General features: G+C 41.5%; 2 protein-coding genes across 3 annotated transcripts; both read left to right on the top strand.

Annotated features, from left to right (window-relative positions):
- The first annotated feature begins 2,790 nt into the window (after positions 1-2,790).
- On the top strand, positions 2,791-6,243 carry LOC102704454 (probable methyltransferase PMT21). 2 transcript variants are annotated; one of them, XM_006662055.3, is made up of 5 exons: positions 2,791-3,253; positions 3,596-3,900; positions 3,990-5,218; positions 5,297-5,374; positions 5,526-6,242. In XM_006662055.3, the coding sequence occupies exons 2-5, from the start codon at positions 3,598-3,600 to the stop codon at positions 5,743-5,745; spliced, it is 1,830 nt and encodes a 609-aa protein (XP_006662118.1). In that variant the 5' UTR covers positions 2,791-3,253; positions 3,596-3,597; the 3' UTR covers positions 5,746-6,242. The 2 variants fall into 2 exon arrangements, with proteins under 2 accessions (XP_006662118.1, XP_015697480.1); XM_015841994.2 differs by lacking the exon at positions 2,791-3,253 and having other exon boundaries at positions 3,575-3,900; positions 5,526-6,243.
- A 1,777-nt stretch (positions 6,244-8,020) lies between these two features.
- LOC102704180 lies at positions 8,021-21,169 on the top strand. Its single transcript, XM_006662054.3, has 25 exons — positions 8,021-8,289; positions 8,373-8,594; positions 8,667-8,777; positions 8,864-8,914; positions 9,008-9,108; positions 9,280-9,370; positions 10,858-10,992; positions 11,082-11,288; positions 11,395-11,473; positions 11,843-11,937; positions 12,021-12,107; positions 12,184-12,258; positions 12,343-12,390; positions 13,516-13,611; positions 13,703-13,932; positions 14,296-17,747; positions 17,874-17,947; positions 18,155-18,235; positions 18,658-18,729; positions 18,819-18,924; positions 18,995-19,058; positions 19,703-19,831; positions 19,914-20,031; positions 20,351-20,427; positions 20,579-21,169. The coding sequence occupies exons 1-25, from the start codon at positions 8,059-8,061 to the stop codon at positions 20,973-20,975; spliced, it is 6,429 nt and encodes a 2,142-aa protein (XP_006662117.2). The 5' UTR covers positions 8,021-8,058; the 3' UTR covers positions 20,976-21,169.
- Positions 21,170-21,247: the final 78 nt, after the last annotated feature.

Genomic DNA, 21,247 nt, shown 5'->3' with positions numbered 1-21,247 from the left:
CCCAGTCTATTCGTGTGGCACCGACAGATGTGATGCAAATATTCGTTGGTTGACAGGCAGGCAAATTTAAGGCCGCAGATCCCTCCAAACAAAAGTCACGCGACGATCGTCGGCGCGGACCGGAGCGGCGCATCCACGTGACGTGCTGCCGCATCAAACTAAACAGCCTGCTCCTCCTATATACCACCATTTTCTCTTCTCATCTCCCCCGCGGACCCCGAGAAAAAAACTAATTAAACATAGGGTTTTATACACACGCACAGAAATACATAATAGAACATATATTCACCTATATAAACAATCTCTACCATTCATCCATCATCCATCGTGTGTATATATATATACACACACATACGCATCCTTAAAATTATTATTATATATATACATACATATATATATATATATACACACACGTAGGTATATACGGACATATATACGAAAATATGTAATAGAGCATACTCTTCATCTAATATCATCTAATATAGCGTACACATCTTAAGGACATATAAAAGGTTAAGATTGTGTGTACATAAACATATGTTCTAAACATCCACTTCCTATATATATATAATCCTGATGTAAGATACTAGTTATTATTTATATATCATTCATGTAATCAAGAAACTAATACTAAACATCGCTCTTAACAATGTATATACTAATTCATATATAAATTTAATATTAGATGTGTGTACAAACCGTCTTAGGTAAGACATGGGTTATTTATCTTTTTTTATTTAATCACTTCTAACTCATTTAATTCTAAGGACATTATACAAGTAATGAATTATCGAAGAGACAAGCAGCTAGCTAGCTACAACTTATTGCCTTGGTAGAGTTTATATGTGTGTTAGTAGGTGTGTAAAATTAAGAGTATTCTCAATAGCTCATTGAAATTTTATCATTTATATTATTATTTGCATGATCATTCAAGATAGATTTTCTATTCATATAAGTTATCAATACAACAGAACATTCATATTACATCATTCATATATTTTTTATTAATGTTTTGTAACCACATCCTCTCATATTGTTATTGTTCTCTGCTCTTATAATTGGATGTAGAGATATAGAGGGAGAAGAGAGAACATTCGTATTTAGAGATTTTCTTTTTAATATGGATGATAGGATAGATGATCTACTGGAACTCTTTTTTCTCTCTTATCATATATTTTTAAGATGGATGATAGAATAGATTATTTGTGATAGAATAGATTATTTGTTGAGTTTGGTTTAAAAGACATTCAGTTCTTTTATTACCAACGTACGATCACCTACAAATTAATCCCCTTGTGTGTACATGTTGAGCTAGGGGATTGAAAATAAAGCTGGTCGACTGCTTTGCTACTGGAAAGGTTAATTAAGTATACGTGATGAAGGACCATGCATGTTAGCTGCGTCTAACTTGACGAGATCAGTAACTACATGAATAGATCGATCGAGTTGCCTGCCTTGATTATTTATTCGCAACTGTGTGCAAAGCGCGTCAAAAAGCTAGTGTGAGTCGCGGCGGGTGGACTGGTGGTAGTGGTGGTGGTGGTGTTAGCTCATACCCCACTCCGCTCTCCACTCAGGCACTGACCCGACTGTATCACTCGTCGTTAGTACTAAATGCAATCCGCCAAACTCAATTGACGATGGGCATGCATGAATAATAATAATAATGCGCGCACATAGTCCAGTGTATCACGGCCAAACTGACATTGATTCTATGCTGGAGTCACACATATATTTTATTGAGATCGACGTAATTAGGAGAGATATATAGATGAGTAAAAAGTGATTCGTGTATGGGACGAGAGAGGAGCAACAAATTAATCAAAGCATAAATCGATAGGCTGTTATAATTAATTAAAATCTGCCGACGCATGGTATATATACAAAAAAAAAGTGCAAATCAACCGGGAAAGCTGCTGGTCCACTGCAAACCGTTAGTGAGGGAGAATAGCATGTGAAATTGATTAGACATTATTAAGGGCAAGCATCATGCATGTGCCCTTGTAACTCCTAAATCAAATAGAGTATATTCAAGCAGTTGCTTTCGTCCGCTGTCACTATCAAGGTGTATATTTATCGATGCTAGCTAAAAAACCATGCATATATGTCGGCCAAAATCGTCACACACACAAATTTGGACTAGCTAGCTAGTTTCAGGATATGGAGAATGGCCAATCCAGATGGGGGCCGGGTGGGTGTGCGCCTAACCGGTAACTAAGCCCATTCTTAATGTAAATTTTATGGACATAATTATCTAGAATGACATATTATCTAAAAAGTTTAAAATTAGAATGAAACACCTCTCTCTCAATACATAGTTTTATCTATTGTTATTTTCTAGGTTACATGCAAGCTGTCTAGGTGAAAGTTTCTTCCCATGAAACTCATTTCATCTCTCTCTTCATTAGTATTTTATCACATCATCAAAAATGCCTACATGACACCATATTTATTGTCCATAAAATACTTATTGATTGGCCTAAGGGCGCGTTCGAAGCTGAACTAACCAACCAGTCTAATCAACCGCACGTAAAACGAAGAAAGTCATTAGCATATGATTAATTAAGTATTAGCTTTTACGAACTTGAAAATTGGGTTAATCTGATTTTTTTAAACAACTTTCATATAAATTTTTTTTCAAAAAAATACACTATTTAATAGTTTGGGAAGCGTGCGCATGAAAAAATAGGAACGGGCCCTAACCCTTCTCTTCTCTCCTACTAGGTAGTAATAGTTACGTTGATCATATCTATCCTCCTCCTCCCTTTAAATGAAAGCTGCTCTGCTCTTATCGATCAATGCTACATGGATGCAGAGTACTAGGTGGCTGGGAGCAGCATCCGGTCGATTACGATTTAATTGTTTGTTGCTAGGTTTGAGTGGGTTTGGATTCGGCTTGGTTTTGTTAATTTGTTATAAAAAGCTAGCAATCGGCCGGCCAGCATCCCTTGTCCTCCGCCGCTACCGTTGCTCCAATTCTTCAAGCGCCGTAGCTAGACGCCGGCCGGGTGCCCCAGCTGCTGATTGATTGATTAATTGATATCTTCTTTCTATCTACTAGCTAGCTGGACCTCTTGTCTGGATTCTGGAGTGATCTGATCCCTGCCCTTGGGCCGGCTCTTCATCCTGCCGACACATCTACATATATTAATTCCCTTATCTTCTTGGGCGTGCATACTACATTGATCTTACACCTGAATTCTGGTGATTCGTTTGCCCCACGATCGATAATCCAGCTACTGCAGTCGCCAAGGTACTAAAATTCTATCTATCTCTTCTCTTGCATGGTTTGGTGGTTTCCTTATGGTTTTAATGAGAGCGAGAAGATAGGCCGGATAGTAGTAGTTGTAGTTCAGTAGGAAATTGGAGAGTAGTAGTAGTAGGACGTACGGAATCCTACCAGAGATGGCTATTATGTTGCCAGGAATAACGCAACGTACGCTTTCGTAACGTATCGTATGGGTTGCGATATCTCAAGTCTTGAGTTGAGAGGCATATTATTATATGCATCCAATTATCTTCCTCCTATCTATCCTATGAATACATATGAATATTGAGAAAGAGGCGAGTGATTGAATCCATCGCATCGCATCAGGCATGAAGTACAGCAAGGAAGCAAAGCCGGAGAGGGGGGCGAGCGGGCGGTCGAGAGCCGTGCCGGTGGCGCTCCTCTTCCTCCTACTCTGCGCCTTCTCCTTCTACCTCGGCGGGATCTACAGCACCGGCCGCAGCTTGCTCGATGTCGCCGCAAGCAATGGCATCATCAGCTTCCAGCCGCCTCCTGCTGCGTCTGCCGTTGCCATTGAAAAGGAGAGTGCTTTCCCCGTCACCACCAAGGCCGCCGTCTTCCCCGAGTGCCCCGCCGACTACCAGGACTACACCCCCTGCACGGATCCCAAGGTACGCAACAATGGTTCCCTGCCATGCCGTCGTCCCGTCCGGCTCATCTGTTAAATAATAATAATGACAATAATAATACTAATATGCAGCGGTGGCGCAAGTACGGCAACTACCGGCTGAGCTTCATGGAGCGGCACTGCCCGCCGCCGGTGGAGCGCAAGGAGTGCCTGGTGCCGCCGCCACAGGGCTACAAGGCGCCCATCCGGTGGCCCAAGAGCAAGGACCAGTGCTGGTACAGGAACGTCCCCTACGACTGGATCAACAGCCAGAAGTCCAACCAGCACTGGCTGCGCAAGGAAGGCGACAGGTTCATCTTCCCCGGCGGCGGCACCATGTTCCCCAATGGCGTCGGCGCCTACGCCGACCTCATGGCGGAACTCATCCCGGGCATGAGGGACAGCACGGTGCGCACCGCGCTCGACACGGGATGCGGCGTTGCCAGCTGGGGAGGCGACCTGCTAGGCCGGGACATCCTCACGCTGTCGCTGGCGCCCAGGGACAACCACGAGGCGCAGGTGCAGTTCGCGCTCGAGCGCGGCATCCCGGCCATCCTCGGCATCATCTCCACGCAGCGCCTGCCCTTCCCGTCGGGGGCCTTCGACATGGCGCACTGCTCCAGGTGCCTCATCCCGTGGACGGAGTTCGGCGGCCTCTACCTGCTGGAGGTGCACCGCGTGCTCCGGCCGGGAGGGTTCTGGGCGCTGTCCGGCCCGCCCGTCAACTACGAGAACCGGTGGCACGGGTGGAACACCACCGCCGCCGCGCAGAAGGCCGACCTCGACCGCCTCAGGAGGATGCTGGCCTCCATGTGCTTCAAGCCCTACAGCAAGAAGGGGGACATCGCAGTGTGGCAGAAGTCCAGCGACCCGGCATGCTACGACAAGCTGACGCCGGTGTCCACCCCGGCCAAGTGCGACGACAGCGTCGACCCGGACGCCGCCTGGTACGTGCCCATGCGCTCCTGCCTCACCGCGCCCAACCCGCGGTACAAGAAGCTGGCGCTGGACGCAACGCCCAAGTGGCCGCAGCGCCTCGCCGTGGCCCCCGAGCGCATCGCCACCGTCCCCGGGAGCAGCGCCGCCGCCTTCAAGCACGACGACGGCAAGTGGAAGCTCCGGACCAAGCACTACAAGGCGCTTCTGCCGGCGCTGGGGAGCGACAAGATCAGGAACGTGATGGACATGAACACGGTGTACGGAGGGTTGGCGGCCAGCCTCGTCAAGGACCCCGTCTGGGTCATGAACGTCGTCTCCTCCTACGGGCCCAACTCGCTCGGCCTCGTCTACGACAGAGGCCTCATCGGCACCAACCACGACTGGTAATTAATCAATCGAATCGAGTATTCAGCTGCCTCGATTCCTTCCTTCGATTAACCCATGAACTCGATGCATATCAGGTGCGAGGCTTTCTCTACCTACCCCAGGACGTACGATCTATTGCATCTTGATGGTTTGTTTACTGCAGAGTCTCACAGGTAACAAGTTCAGGCATCTTCTTTTTTTAATTTTTCTAACAACGCATCTTCACAGACAAGAACCACGGAGGGATCGTACCATTGGAGCCCTTTTTTTTTTCGTGCTTTTCCCGGCGAAGTCATGACTTGAAAGCAACTTTATCCGTTGCAGGTGCGAGATGAAGTTTGTACTTCTTGAGATGGACCGTATCCTTCGTCCGACTGGGTATGCCATAATCCGCGAGAACACCTACTTCCTGGATTCTATAGCGACCATCGCCAAAGGAATGAGATGGAACTGTGACAAGCACGACACCGAATACAAGGCAGACAAGGAGAAGGTCCTCATCTGCCAGAAGAAATTTTGGTCAGGAAAGAACACCCAGCATTGAAAACAATAATTAAAAAAAAACCAGTAGGAAATACACTGGGGACCTGGTCCTGGAGGGATCACAAGGCATGTCAATCCGCTCAAGGCCGGATTTCAAGCCATTGCTCGGCACTTCACCCTCCAGTAGACTTGAAAGCTGATACAAAGGACATTCCTAATTATTAAATTAAATAATTGAGCAATACTCATTATATGTAGGTTCAATAGTTCGTGCACTCTTCCGGTCACCACACAATTATTTTTTTAACAATTAGGCGAGGTAAAGCTTGGTCAGTTAATTGATACCAAGAGGCAACTGTAAGTTACTTTTATACTATATATGTGTTCATTTGTATTAGTCATAGCTTGTTACTATGATTGTAATAATAGGAACTGCTATATATTTATTTACATGTTTACAGAGTAAGACACTGTTGGTTATGTTTATTCCTTTCCCTCGAATCAACAAGAGTTGGCCGTGTATTTTGCTGTTGCAATTCAAGTACCGACCGAGTAACAATATTATTACCATGCGCAATCAAGGTGTCCTAACTCCTAACAAGCATGAGGAAGCATTGGTGTTGAGAAACATCAGTACACCAGCAACAACAGCACTTGTTTTGGCATACTTTTCAGTGTTACCCATGACATTGCACGAGAATATCGAAGTTTAAGCCAAAGAAATCCAGAAGAACTAATATATTGTTGTCTGTGCGAATTAGAGTATCATAATCTGTAATATGACAAACACAGACCATTTTCTACTGCAAACTTGATCTCAAGAAGTCTAGAACTCTATATCAGTTCAATAAACTTGATAATTCTTTGTCCATGAAGAGATGCACTGTTCTGCTTCTTAAAATACTTATGCGTTTGGCTAAAACAAGTGAAAAAGAAAACAGACGCCAAATGGCTATGTTTTGCAAGCTCCAGTTTATATTTTGAATTGATACAGTGATGATGCCTTAAAAACTCACGAGTGGACGTGAAAGAAAACTTTATGGAACTCATAGTCCTGCGCCTCATCTTTTGCCTTTTGTTTATACCGGTAAGCTAAAATTTAAATTTTCTATCTTAAATTTAAATTTGATTTTGATGTTTTTTTGGTCAAAGCTTATTTTCAGTATTAGTTTTTAGATCACTATAAACACATATATATAAAAGCTTTGTTCATAAATTTTTTTGTTTGTAAATATATTATTTGTTTTTTTCTTTGAAAAACGAAAAGATCACTAAGTCCATCCTTGCGCTTGTAACTAATAAATAAATTAAGGTGCAGTCAATGCAAGATTGGAAGCTAGTAGGACCGTGTTCATTTGAGTGAGGGTAGGTTAACTTATCTCGGCACGGAAAATATAGTAATAGATTGGTACATGATTAATTAATTATTAAAAGAATATAAAATAAATTAATATAATTTTTTAAAACAGCTTTTCTATATATATTTTTTTAAAAATATATCGTTTAGCAGTTCGGAAAAAATACGTATGGACAACGAGGAGATAAGTTAACTTTTATAAGGGCCACGAACGCATCCTAGGTTCACCTGTATGCAAGGTGTGTACTCACTCAACAAAGTCCACAGGAGGCACCGTATGAATGAGACCACCTAATCAAGTCCATGCTTCACTGTTAAACTATCAGAAAAAAGGTGCAGTCAACGCGATGTGGTGCTTGAATGTGAATCGGTTAACATTTTCTGTGCTTAAATAAGGATATCATCGTATTTTTGCTTATACTTATCCTTATTAACTAAAATTTAAATTTTTAAATTTAGAGTTGATTTTATGGTTTTTCTAATATAGTTTATTTTCGAGCCTTAGCTTTTATATAGCTAAAAATATATATGTAAAAGTTTTATCCACAAGCTATTCTTATTTGCAAATATGTCGTTTGATAGTTGTCATGAAAAAACAAATATTTACCCCAAATATGTTGAGATAGCACATCTTTAAGCCCATAAATTAATTTCAGGTTACCTAGAGCAAACAAAGAAATAAATGTTCAATTCTAATCGGTGAAACTTAAGCTCTTTTGGGCATTATAATATGGAACAGCTACAGGAAATAACAAAGTGAAGAGTGCTAATGAAAATAATTTGCACGAAGGTTAAAGAAAAGGAGCACCATCGAACTTACTAGGAGCAAACAAGAGCAGCGCCGCAGAACAAGTCTCGAAGGAACAGAAGGGCCCCCAAAACGACGAAGGAAGTGAGGCCCAAGGCCCGTCCAGTCTCGAGTCTATCTGGGCCCATGGTCGTCGTCTTCAACCCTCGGACTCTCCCCCTTCCTCTCGACGAGACAGGGGCAGGGCTGCGTGGTGGTGCGAAGAAGAGATGGACACCGCCACCGCCACCGCCACGGTGGCGCCACCGGTGGACAGGGAGGCTACTGGGGGCCCCTCGTCGTCGGAGTGGGGAGATGGTGTCGGGGCGGTGGGTTTCCGGGTGAAGGCGTCTTCGCGAGAGTCGACGGCGCAGAAGGCGGCCAATGTGCTGGAGCCGGACCTGCGCTCCCACTGGTCCACTGCCACCAACACCAAGGAGTGGATCCTGCTCGAGCTCAACGTACGTAGCTTGGCTCCCCCCCCCCAATTAAATTTCTTCCTTCGCTGCTGCCGAGTGCTGGATTAGTGGATGATTGATTGCAGGAGCCATGCCTCCTCTCCCACATCCGCATCTACAACAAGTCCGTCCTCGAATGGGAGATCACCGCCGGCCTGCGCTACAACAAGCCCGATGCCTTCGTCAAGGTCCGCCCGCGGTGCGAGGCTCCCAAGCGCGACATAGTGTATCCTGCCAACCACACCCCTTGCCGCTACGTCCGCATCTCCTGCATGCGCGGCAACCCTATCGCCATCTTCTTCATCCAGGTAAATTAACCTTATGCTTCCTCTTGCTATACTGCAGTACTAGTAAGTTTGTGGCTTCCTTCCACTCTTCAGCTCATTGGAATCCCCCTACCTGGACTGGAACCTGAGCTCCAACCTCTAGTCAACTATTTATTGCCACAAATCACTGCACACAAACAATCCTCTCACAATATGCACCTCCAGGTTTGTCCTCTTGCTTCAGTGCCATACATTTCTTATCCTGTCTTGTCAACACCATGTCATAAGTTTCTAATGCAAATTTCATATAGTTGCTTAAGGACATCGCAAGCAGACTCCCACCATTTCTGTCCCAGATTGAGGTAAGTTCTCCGAGCAGCATGTCATCTCCCCCATGCATATTGTCCATTTGTTTCCCTTTAATCGCTGCTGTGTATCTTCTATTCATAGTGCAGGCTGACCTTGCTAGTGTCACGGACACTCCAGAGAGCAGTGTGCAGTTTTTGGCTCTGCTTGCTGGGCCATTTTATCCAATCCTCCACCTTATAAATGAAAGGTGCCAGTTGCTTATTCAACGTTCAACTGCATATCAGTTATTTTTTTATACATGTTTGTTTCACTAAGTTCCGTGCTTTCCTAGATTAATTTTTTGGATAGATGTGTGTGCACGTTGCTGTACAGACCTGTGTGTGAGCACTGCAATCTGAAACATATTCTTGTTTTACAGGGATTTTACTAAAGCATTGATTAGCTCTGCTGATTCAGATGCCGTGAAAAATACTCTGGGTTCTACCCCAACAGTTTCTTCAAACTTTGAGGCATATAATTTTTTTCCCTTCCTATGTACTTCTACTGCCTTTCTAGTTTCTGCATTGCACTATAATACCATGAATGTTGTAGCTGTTGTAACTATGATATATGATGAAAGAGTGAAAGCTTGATTAAATGGTGCTGCTGCTTTAGTCAAACACAATTCTCCATTTGTGTGAAATACTGAAGTGTCTATAAGATTTAGTAACCTTTATCTTCAGCCCATTGTGTTCATAAGGGGCTACAAGAATGCATAGTGCCAACTAAGGGTACAGATACCTGGCTCCTTTGTCAGTTTTCAAAAGATTGCATCATACATATCCATCCGTGTTAGACCTTACCTTGACCTATAGGAATAAATTAAATTAGATAGGTTTTATGGTTGCATCCAATAGACAAAGTCCAACATGAGATTTTAAATTGCTGCCAGCCCTACAAAGACACTTTCTAAATGCTTTGCCATGCTGCTACGCAGCTAGAATGACTATGAGTTTCACTGATCATCGGGCAACACTGTTTCTTTTAGATCTGTGGCTGTCATGTAAGTGATTATCATAATTTTGACACTAAGTGCACAGTTTGCGCTGTGATCCCCTTCCACCCACCACCCAAAAAAAATGTGGTTCTGATTTCAGTTAATGCTCTTGATCTGGATTGCCTGTATTAGTTCCTTCTTGAAGTAAAGTGAGGTCAAGTGAGCATGTCTATAGCTCTCCCTTGACTCTTTTAAAAAATCTGCTACTATTTCTGGCATGCCACATGCTTTCTTGTCAGTTCTTTGGATTTTTGTTAGAACTCTGTATTTGAGGTATTTTATTGCCACAGGGTGGTATATCTATCCTACATCAATCTTTTGTTAACAATCCTCTTAAGGATTGCAGTTCTCGCTGGTGTGTCAGCACTTGTTTCTGACAAAATACCACCTTAATTTGCTTCTGTATCTGCCAATTTTATGTTAGAAACAGGAAGTGACTTAGTTCCTTATTGTTTTTTTTTGGAGTTGAAAATAAATTGCATTCCGGTTGCTTGCTTTGGGAAAAAAAAATCAGCCCTGTCTGAATGACTGGCAACCAAGAGTTGGATTATTCAACCTGAGGTCCTACTGCCTGTTTGGCTGGTCTGCTGCTTAGGTTTAGCACCAATTATCAATTTTCTTGTAACCTGACCTTTTTCATGTTAAATTACTACCATAAAAGTCCTAGACCCTATTACTCCGACTGCAATATCCTGTGTGAGATTTGTCTAAATGAAAACTTAGAAAAATATTATCATACAAGGCATCCACATTTTTCTTATATTTTATGGGAACTTTCTGTACTCCATAGAAAACCATCATGTAAACCAATAAGACAAGTTGGGATGGTTGGTCAGTAGTATGAATTTGTAAATTATTAGCTATCACTTATTTGGGATCTATGCATTGTTCATAACTTCATATGAGCATTTCTCTTAATTGCTCCTTATTGTAGTTTCTGAAATCCTTGATTCCCTCCAGGCACAACCTAGGAGATCACGGAGTCCATCTTCTGTTCAGCCTCCTGCTTGTTTCCTAGCATTTCGATCTGAAACAACCTTACTGCTCTTAAGGAAAGCACACAAAGACAAAGCACTCGGAATTGTTTGCCTAAAAGTATGTTCTTTGATCTTTTCCTTTCTTATTTTGATTATAAAATCTTCCCCTAGGAGGATTTTCATGTAATTTATTTATTTTGAAATTAGGCATCAAAGATCCTGCGAGAACTTCTGGAACCTGATCCATTGTTAGACGATACCTCTGGCCAAGTAATTTGTACAGACTACTCTAGTTTGTTCGGAGAAGAATTTAGCTTATTGGAGAATCGCTTTGATGCCTCAATTCTGAACTTTTTGGATATTGCTGCTGTTGAAGAAGGCATTCTTCATGTATTATATGGAGCTGCATCACAGGTTTCTGTCTTAAGTTGTATCCTTGTATATTTTTCAGTTACTTTGCACGCACTTTCTGTTTTTTTTTTCTAAAACACTTTTATAATTTTCTTGGTTGCAATTGTAGCCTCTGTTATGTTGCAAGCTTGCTGAGAAAAGTTCAGACATGTTGTCTGTCTTACCACTTGTTCAAGCTCTTCTTCCAGGTATTAAGTGGAACATATACGCTTGTACTTTATGTTACGATTCAATTGAAATGACCAAATCATGTGAATGGATAGGAACCAATGATCCACACATCCCCGTATGCTTATTCATATCTTTATCTTACTCTAAGTGATAAAAGGCCTGTGCCAACTGGTGTAACACAGTGGCACCTGTATTTTTTGTGGATTTTCTGGATTTTATCCTTTGGCCTCTCAGTTGGCATGGGCCTGAGGTTTTAAGATGATTGTGATTAACTGCCTGACTTGTTGAGTTAGAGGAGGATTCCATCAGTTGCATAAGCATACATCATAGATGCCTTTGTTGAATGGTGTCATTGATAGTATGCTTTTTCTCTCATGTTCCTGTAGCACTTCGTCCTCCACTCAGTCCTGGTTCTACCGAACAGGTTGATGGTTGTTTTAGCCAATGGAATCATCCAAATGTTCATAAAGCTCTCTCTCAGGTACCTGGATTGGTACTATTTTATTAGCTTTGTAATGCATCATTGACATCACTTATCATTCCTGAAGCTAACTGTTTCTGCAGATTGCTACAATGTCGTTATCATCATCAGTTCTTCATCCTCTTCTCAGAGCCTGTGCTGGTTATCTTTCATCCTACCTGTCATCACATGTTTGTTACATAACTCTTTCCTATAAAAATATCCCATTTCCTCAGAAAATTACTGACATTTTATTTCCATTGTTAGGCAAAAGCTGCCTGTGTTTTGCTTGACTTGTGTAGGGGACCATTGTCACCATGGGTACCTATGATCACAGCAAAGGTCTCTTTCTATGATTTTCCCACACTTATTTCTACAATCCATAGCGTCTTCACATCCTTGACACCTTGTATACTCGTAAAACAGGTAGACCTTGCCATTGAACTTCTGGAAGATCTCCTGGGTATCATCCAGGTATATACGAGTTACAATTCAGCATGGAGAAATTCATTTCAATCTTTTGATGCATGTAATCTGGCATATTCTATATTGCCGAAGTTACCCTCGCATTATAAGAACACTTGGCAGGAGGGGGCAATCTGTTTGTACCCATGGCTTGAGTTTTATTTTGCATCTACTCACTGAAGATATGCTTGGTCTGTAATCTGGATCTTGTGTACACACAAAGAAGTCAGATCGGGATGCACTACAGTATTCTGCTATTGGAATATTGATCAAGTGATCGATCAGTTACCTGTAGTGCTCTTCCTAAGCTCAGTAATTCCATTCCTATTGTGTTTGTAGTCGGATTTTTTAGGCAGAATGGCACATATCTGCTATGTATCCTGGAATGGGCAGCAATACAGGTGGCACATGCAGAGTGCATGGGCATGGGCCCTGCTCGTCAGTGCTGACACTGCATCTTGCGCATGACAGAAAAGCATAAACAGGAGTCATGTGAAAAACGTCAGGATAATATTTTTTGTAAAGTCCAAACTTGAGATGTGCTAACTTTGACATGCACCTCGACACCTCGTAGGCAGTAAGCACTAACCCGTGTGACCTGCTGATGTGGAAAAAATCATGTGTGGCATGGCATGCCCTCTGATAAAAACATGCTACGTAACCCAGCTTTTCCACCTGAAGGCCCGTTTTCAAATTCTTACACCAGATTGCACTCACCTGGCAAGTTCTTTGTGCATGCACAATTTAGTCTTCTGTATCTTACCATACTTTTATAGGATTGACACTTTTGTACCAGTAACTAATAAATAAACAAATAAATTCTTTAAAAAAATTATTTTGGGTTGACTCTTGAAGGCATTTAAATATACTATTGCGTGAAGGTGGTGCAATATGCTTTCCTATATTTGAGATGAAATAATCAGTATTAATGTTTATCACAGTATGACAATATTGGTCATATTTCCTCTCTAGAAAAGGGGTATTCTACCATGATTATAACACCGTTCCTTCCTGCCATTCTAAGTTAGTATTGATGATTTCTTTTTTTACTTTTGTTATTTCAAGGCTCTGTATCATGATTTACCCAAATTTATGTGAAAATTAAATGATTTTGTTTCTTTTAATGTTGGTCAGGGAGTTGGTCAATCTCTTGCTCGTTCTCGTGCAGCACTGAAGTATATCGCATTGGCCATATCTGGACATATGGATGATGTTCTCCAAGAATATAAAGTAAACTCATTTTTCCTCCTGAAATTGAGATTTTTCTTGGTGATTTCTTATACAGTCTCCCTAACTATTGTGTGAATTTACCTACTTTCAGGACGTCAAGCATAAGTTACTTTTCATTCTGGAGATGCTAGATCCTTTTATTGATCCCTCTGTAAATGTCATGACAGATGCAATAGCTTTTGGTGATGTCTCTATTGTGCATTTGGAGAAGCAAGCAAACGCTTGCAATATTTCCTTAAATATTATTCGTATAGCAGTGAAGAGGCCTGCTGTTCTCCCTTCCTTGGAACTTGAATGGCGTCGTGGTGCTGTTGCCTCAAGGTTGGTGAACTCCATATGTTTACAGGTTTATCGTAAATTTACCATTCAGATAGGTCTGAACTTGCCATAGTTGATGAGAACCTGAATACTACTATCATTATTTAATTGTGACTCCGTCTGGTCACAAAATTGTCCATGGGAAACATGCAGTCAAACTTCATCTTTTTAGAAAAAAAGGAATACTTTGGAGGAACTAGTTTTTCTTTAGTTAATAAGAAGATATACACCTGAGTTAGAACCAAAGAGGACTTGAGATGTATCATAGGACCTTGATGAAAATTTCTCAACCATGTGAAAGCATCTCTCCAGCACAGACTATATTGTATACTGGTAAAACATGCTAAATCTAGATTTGATTTGCAGTGTCATTCTCTCTACCTTGGATCCACATATGCCACTCCCTCCTGAAGTAGACCTCTGCAAAAGTTCAATGCCTGAGATTGATGAAATATCTTTGATGGTTCCAAACTGTCCACTGCACTCCTGCAATGCTGAAGATGTTGATTGGCGCGATATATCTGAAACGACTCTCAGGGAAGATATTCTTGAACAATGCAATTCTTTATTTGCTCCAGAAGAATTAGAGCAATCTGAGTTAACAAAGACTTTGGAAGGAAAAGTCCATGAGAAAATAAGTACGGATTTGGACCAGAACTTCCCAGAGGACACAAAAAGTAATAGAAAATTAATGTCTGGCCTTTTTCAGTTAGATAATACTGTTGCTGCTGATTACTATGATGCACATGCCGATTATCTACAGCTGGTGACCTATCAGGACTGTGAATCAAGAGCTCTAGAATTTCAGCGCTTAGCATTGAATCTATGCACACAACAAGAACCTACAGTTGAGAGGCATAATGCTGGAATAGATGCTTTTCTGTTAGCTGCTGAATGCTATGTTAATCCACTCTTTCTCTTGGATTTCCATTCTAATTCAGAGTCTTTGGATGAAATTGAACGTATTCATGCAGAATTGATTCAAGGGAATCATTTCTCTGAGTCGAAACATTTGCGTGCTAAAGATATTGATCGCATGAAAATTTATAATTTGGAGAATAAACGGGATAAGGCTGTCCTGGATTTACTTATGCAAGCCGCAAGGTTTGATTGTGAATACCAGGGGAAGATACCTGAGGGGAAACCTTATCCAGATGATCTTGAGGATGGCAAGCAATATATAGAAATTTCACCAGAGGCTAGACACCTCGCAGATGCTATAACTTTGGTCAGAAAGAATCAGGCTATGCTTTGCCACTTTATCATGAGGCAATTCCAAAGGAAAGGACACACTCTTAATGAAATTCTCCTCCAGAGCTTGTTGTTTTTGTTGCACTCAGCAACTGATCTATTTTGTCCACCAGAGAATGTGATCGATGTCATATTGAAATCTGCAGAAGATCTGAATGGAAAGCTTGTATGTCTTTACAATTCTGTTAATGCAAGGGATAAGAAATTTGATAGAGTAAAACTACACTATCTACAAAGACGTTGGACACTGCTCCAGAAGCTGGTTCTGGCATCATCTGGCAGTGATAATACTAGAGAACTTGCCAGCATTAAAAGAGATGGTTTCCGTTTTAAAAGCCTGGTTCCGCCATCAGCATGGATACATAAGATATCAGATTTCTCCAGGTGTTCTAGCCCACTACCTCGATTTTTTGGATGGATGGCAGTGTCTCGTTATGCCAAGGAATACTTAAATGAGCAGCTATTTCTTGCCTCTGACTTCTCACAGCTTACATCTTTGCTGTCAATTTTCACAGATGAACTTTCTTTGATGGACAGTATTACAACTCAGAAGGCCAAGTCTGCTAAAATCAAACAATATGGTTGCGATAACTATATGCTTCTTAAGAGGGAACCTTTGCTTTCAGACCAACCAAGCATGAAACTGTTTCAAATTTTACTTCCCGATCTTCATTTTTTCTTTCCCAGTATGAGCAAACAGTTTGCTGCATTTGGCCAAAGCATTTTGGAAGCTGTTGGGTTACAGTTAAAATGTCTCCCCAAAAGTGCAGTGCAAGATATTCTGTGTTGGTTTTCTGAAATGTGCATATGGCCTTATCTTGAAACTATTAGGGAGCATCTTGCATTTGCAAACGGAGTCAGCTGTTTAAGAGGAAACATTGCAGCTAAGGCAAAGGCAGTTGTTTTCTACCTACTCGAGTCAATTGTCGCTGAGCACTTGGAAGCTATTGTTCCTGAAATGCCACGGATGGTGCACATTCTTGTGTCACTTTGTAGAGCTTCTTACACCGATGTAGCTTTCCTTGATTCTGTGCTGTGTCTAATGAAGCCAATGATCTCACACTTCTTAAGGAAGAGTACTGATAATGGAAATGTATTGGGACAAATTACCGAGTGCAGTGATTTTGAGTTACTTTGTTTTGAAGAACTATTTGAATTAATCCGGTTTGGTAAACAATCAGAGGATACACCTGGCAATAATAACCAGGTGCCCTTTCTCATATTCATTCTGGGTTCACTATTTCCTGATCTGTCCTTCAAGATGAGGATTGAGATATTAGGCTCCTTATTAGTGTGGGTAGACTTTGGCAGGTCTGATCCATCATCATTGTTGTGTAGTTATCTACAAGGCTTTCAGGCATTTATTGATGGTTGTGAAACTATACTTATTCAGAATATAGAATTATTTGGTGTAAGTGTCCTTTCTGTGAGAGACCAGTCTACAGAGTTTGCTAACTCCGTAAATCCAGACGGCATCGTGGAACTTGACAAGAAAGCACGGGCCAGTGTAGCGCAGGTACAGAGGAAGTCCATGGAATATCATGAGAATGGTGAAAATTCTAAGGGAGTTGATTCCCTACTTATTGTTTGTATTAAAGAATTTTGTGGTGCCCTGGAGAGGTTTGTGTCAAACCTTGTGCCATCTATTGAGGACTGTTGGAAGTGGCACCACCAGTTGGCCTCTAGGCTATCTTTATTGATTGCAAAATCTTTGCTGTATGCAAACTGCCTAAAGTCTATTACTGAAGGAGATACGATCTTCAAAAGCATCGAACAAGATGTTGGTACTGAAATATCAACTGATCCTGCTCAAAAATACTGGGAGAGTTCTCTCCAAGATCTTGCAGAGACCATTTTAGTAAATCAGGAGAAGCAGTGTTGGCAGGTGGCATCAGTTATGCTCGATTATGTGATTAAGCTTCCAAATGTTCTTGCCTGGGATAATGTTCTTAGTGCCATGTCCTCTGCAATCAAGCACTTCTGTTCTCATGCACCCAGGATATCTTGGAGGCTTCAGACAGACAAGTGGTTGTCAATATTGGTTTCTTATGGACTTGAAGACCTTAAGAATAGTGAGAATTCATTGATTGATCTTTTCTGCACATTGTTGAGTCATGCTGAACCAGAACAACGCTCTATTGCATTGCAGCAACTTGGGAGGATTATTATGAGTATAACTAAAGTTGATTCCAAATATACTACTTATAAGCAAAATTCACTGTCATCTGGTTCAACAGTTATGTCCCTTTTGGTTACTCATACCTGGGACCAAGTGGCAGCATTGGCTTTCTATGATTCTTCTATGTTATTAAGGAAGCATGCATTGGCTTTGCTCACTGAATACATTCCATTTGTTGATAGAGATCATCTAAGGTCCTTTCTTGCATCCAGTAACAGCATCCTGAATGGCGTGGAACAATTTTCTTATGCAATAGAAGAGGGCTATTTGACACGAATGTCATTGCTGTTGCTTTCAACGGCATGTCTCTATTCTTCTCCTGAAGATATTCCTTTAATACCTGAATGTGTTTGGACAAAACTGGAAAATATGCAGACATCAATACCTGGTAAATTTATGTTCCTTACCAATCTGTTCTTTTCCTCCATAACACATGTAAATTCTGTTGTTCATCTTTTCAATATCAATAGTAACTGCCAATTAGCATGCATTTAACTTTCTAATGTCTTGCTAGGATGCTTTGGTGATATGGAGAAAGATCTCTGCCGAGCGCTGTGCCAGCTAAGAAGTGAACCTGATGCTAAAACTGTCTCTCTCTCTCTCTCTCTCACACACACACACACGCGCGCGCGCGTGGGCGTGCACGCATGCACACACATCTAAAAGTCATTTTAATATCTTATCAACCAGTTCTGTACTTGAGTTGACATCCTAGTGTGACAAACAGAAGTAGCTTCAGTAGAATATTGTACATGCTTCTAACATTGACTACTGATTGCATGCCTATTTCATTAGGTTGTAAAAGAACTTATCACGGAATCTGCTGCAAAAGCAGTCAACACTGATTTTAAGGGCATCCGCGAATCAATTCTTCAGGTCAAGTTCTTCAGGGCACTCTATTGTTGGTTGTATTTCTGCTTTCTTGTTTAAATTTCCTGCCTTCAAATGCCACTGATTATAGTTCTAAACTCAAACTAAGTTGTCAGTGTTGAGTCTTGAGTGCGCTTGCACAGTTAAACTGTAGAACTATAAATGGGGCAAATGAGCATCTCTGTTGAGAATTCGATAATGACAGGATCAGTGCAATTACATTGCCCAAATGATAGTTCAGTGTTGTGTATTTTTTATTCATTGTGCAGCAAACCAAAATGGTTGCAAGCAATTGGCATCACTGCAGTGCCTGTATTACTTTCTTTGTTCAAAAAGTTATTCTCTATACCAGAAGGTGCTGTAAACATTTGTATTTTTTGATCTTGTCGATGCTGGTCTATCTAAATTCATGATTCTCTATTTTATAGGTGCTGTCCTCTTTGAGTTCTGTTGAATCGTACTTTGATTTCTTCTCAATCAGATCTGATCAGGAATACAAGGTTAGAAGTGTAGAAGGGCTTTCCTTTTGGGTACTTTGTTTTGAATACCCTATAGGTTTATACTGACACTTGTTTAATGATAACTTAAGGAACTTGAAGAGGCAGAGATTGAATTGGAGCTTGTTAAAAATGAGAAAGCACTTCAGAACCTTATTGTACAGCCCCAGGATACTGTGGTTTCGGATATGCCATCATGTAAGACTTTTAAGTCCGCTTGTCATTTGTGATGTACTTTTGATGTGTCATAATGATCTTCCATTTCCAGACTATAAGGATGGTAATGAGGTTAATAAACAGCTCCAGAAAATCCGGGAAGATATACAGTCATTGTAAGTCCTGATTTATTTCAACTGGACTATTCTTCTGTCATGGTAGTTGACCAGCCCTGCTAAGTCCTTTTCATGGGGATATAGACAGGGAACAGGAGGTCCTGCCCAGTCAGCATGTCATGCCTGGCAACTATAGTTATCTAGATTAGATTTGGTTGTTCCTTTTGGGTATGATGAGTCTCAAGTTATTGGATATTGGTTCAAAGTCTAAAAAGGTTACTTAGATAAGAAAAAGGAGCCAACCTACTAATGCACATATTAAGTTTGTCCCATGTCGTCGAGTATATTTTATCATGCAAACTGGAAAGTATTTACCTGATATTATAATTTCCAAAAAAAATAATAACTAAGTGTACAATTTGAGGACCACTAAAAGATAAATAACGCCTATAATTTTCTCTGGGAGGCATGAATTGTATGCTACTCTGCCAGGGTGAATTGAAGTTCTATACATATTTGTTTTCTGGACTCACAGCCCTTTCTTTGGCCATTGCCCGATAAGCTTTCATATAAAACTGCAATAGCTCTAGTTCCTTATAAAAAATCCTTTGTTACTCTTGCTAGGTGTCCTTTTTCTCACCAGTTTGAATACTAGAAGAATTTCAGATTTACTGTTAGATATAAAATGTGTTTTTATGGGATAGGGAAAAGACCAGGCTCAGGGAGGACATTATAGCGCGCAGACAAAAGAAGCTGCTTATCAGACATACTCGTGAAAAATACTTGGAGGAGACAACCTCAAGGGAAATGGAGCTTTTGCAAGAGCTTGACAGGTTTACAGCTGTTGCCTTAGCCGTTTAACATGTCAGAAACGATATAAATGTTCATCTCCTTATTTCTTTGTTATCTGTATAGGGAAAGGGCTCATGAGATGGAACGTGAAATTGAAAGACAGCGACAGCTGGATCTTGAGCGTGTTAAGTCTAGGGAACTGCGATTTAACCTTGATATGGAAAGAGAAAAACAAACACAGGTGCCAAATCAATTTACTCTTATGCACATTTTATTTTTATACAAGCAAGAATCGTTGTATTTTTCTTGCACCCTATGCTTATTATACACCTTTTTTGCCTAATGTGTTAATTATATGTTACAACGTTGGCCCAACATTTACCTTAGCGTATGACTATATGTGTTTCTATGCCGAGTGTGTGGGTTATTTCATATGGTTAATGCTTGCTTATTTGATGTTTTACCACATCCCTTGTGGCTAGTAATTTAGGGGTAAATACCATAGCTTTTAATAATACTAAACAGTTTCCTTGCTATGCCATATCTGATTGATTCTGTAGAGAGAGCTTCAACGCGAATTGGATCAAGTTGAGTTGGGGCGGTCATCAAGGCGAGAGTTTTCAGCCAATCCTAGCAGGTGTGTTATGTTGGTTGCCTCGTTCTCTCACCATAAAAAAACATCACTTTTCATGTTTGTTTGTAGTACCTTTTTAGGGTTAAAATCGTCGTGACTATTTTATGTTGTTATGTTTACTATCTGTGTCATGGATCGTGGTCGTTCTTTGCAGCCGGTCTAGGGAGAGATACCGTGAAAGGGATAACGGAAGAGCACAGCAGGAAGGAAGCTTGAGGGCAAGCAGCCGAGGCCTGGAGGGTGGGTCTGGGACAAGCGCGACAACTGTAGTGCTTGCCGGAGCACGATCGTTTTCAGGCAACCTTCCAACAATATTGCAACCTCGCGAGCGTAGTACTGATGAGCGGAGCACAGGCTACGAGGAGAATGCTGAGGGAAGTGGTGACGCGAGCAGCGTTGGAGATCCAGAAATGGGATCCCCGGCTTTGGATGGGCTAACAGGCACGAGGCATGGGCCACGGGGTACCAAGTCGTCGTCAAGGCAGGTTGTAGAACGCAGCAGGGAGCGAGACGGGCGACGAGAAGGCAAATGGGAGAGGAAGCATTCGTGATGAGTCTCTCCTCCTGCAGGAAAGGAAGGCTAATTAAAAATCTCTTGTGTAACTGTAAGGTGGATGTTATAGCTGTTGCGCTCTTCTGCTTGTGCTTGCATTGCATGAAGAGCCATGTTCCGTTATTGAACGTGCAAACTGCAGATTTGTCTTGTGGCAAATGACTATACTGCTTCCACGGCCCAGCCAGTGAACGACCTGGATGGTTGTCTACTCGTACTTGTCTTGTGTCTTAACAGTGAAAGGGTAGCCTGGTTCAACGTGTGAAAATG

The sequence above is a fragment of the Oryza brachyantha genome, chromosome 10 (assembly GCF_000231095.2).
Source record: "Oryza brachyantha chromosome 10, ObraRS2, whole genome shotgun sequence".
NCBI classification, from domain to species: Eukaryota; Viridiplantae; Streptophyta; class Magnoliopsida; order Poales; family Poaceae; genus Oryza; species Oryza brachyantha.
The sequence above is the reverse complement of the archived record's forward strand: the minus strand, read 5'-3'. Positions and strand labels throughout refer to the sequence as shown.

What these genes read in the sequence shown, in the direction of transcription:
- LOC102704454 (XM_015841994.2), top strand. Translation starts at nt 3,598, where the DNA reads ATGAAGTACAGCAAGGAAGCAAAGCCGGAGAGGGGGGCGAGCGGGCGG. An exon ending in ATCGGCACCAACCACGACTG is followed by an intron (nt 5,219 to 5,296) that starts GTAATTAATCAA and finishes GATGCATATCAG; the next exon opens with GTGCGAGGCTTTCTCTACCT. An exon ending in TTTACTGCAGAGTCTCACAG is followed by an intron (nt 5,375 to 5,525) that starts GTAACAAGTTCA and finishes TATCCGTTGCAG; the next exon opens with GTGCGAGATGAAGTTTGTAC.
- LOC102704180 (XM_006662054.3), top strand. Translation starts at nt 8,059, where the DNA reads ATGGACACCGCCACCGCCACCGCCACGGTGGCGCCACCGGTGGACAGG. An exon ending in TATATGGAGCTGCATCACAG is followed by an intron (nt 11,289 to 11,394) that starts GTTTCTGTCTTA and finishes TTGCAATTGTAG; the next exon opens with CCTCTGTTATGTTGCAAGCT. An exon ending in AAAGAGAAAAACAAACACAG is followed by an intron (nt 20,032 to 20,350) that starts GTGCCAAATCAA and finishes TTGATTCTGTAG; the next exon opens with AGAGAGCTTCAACGCGAATT.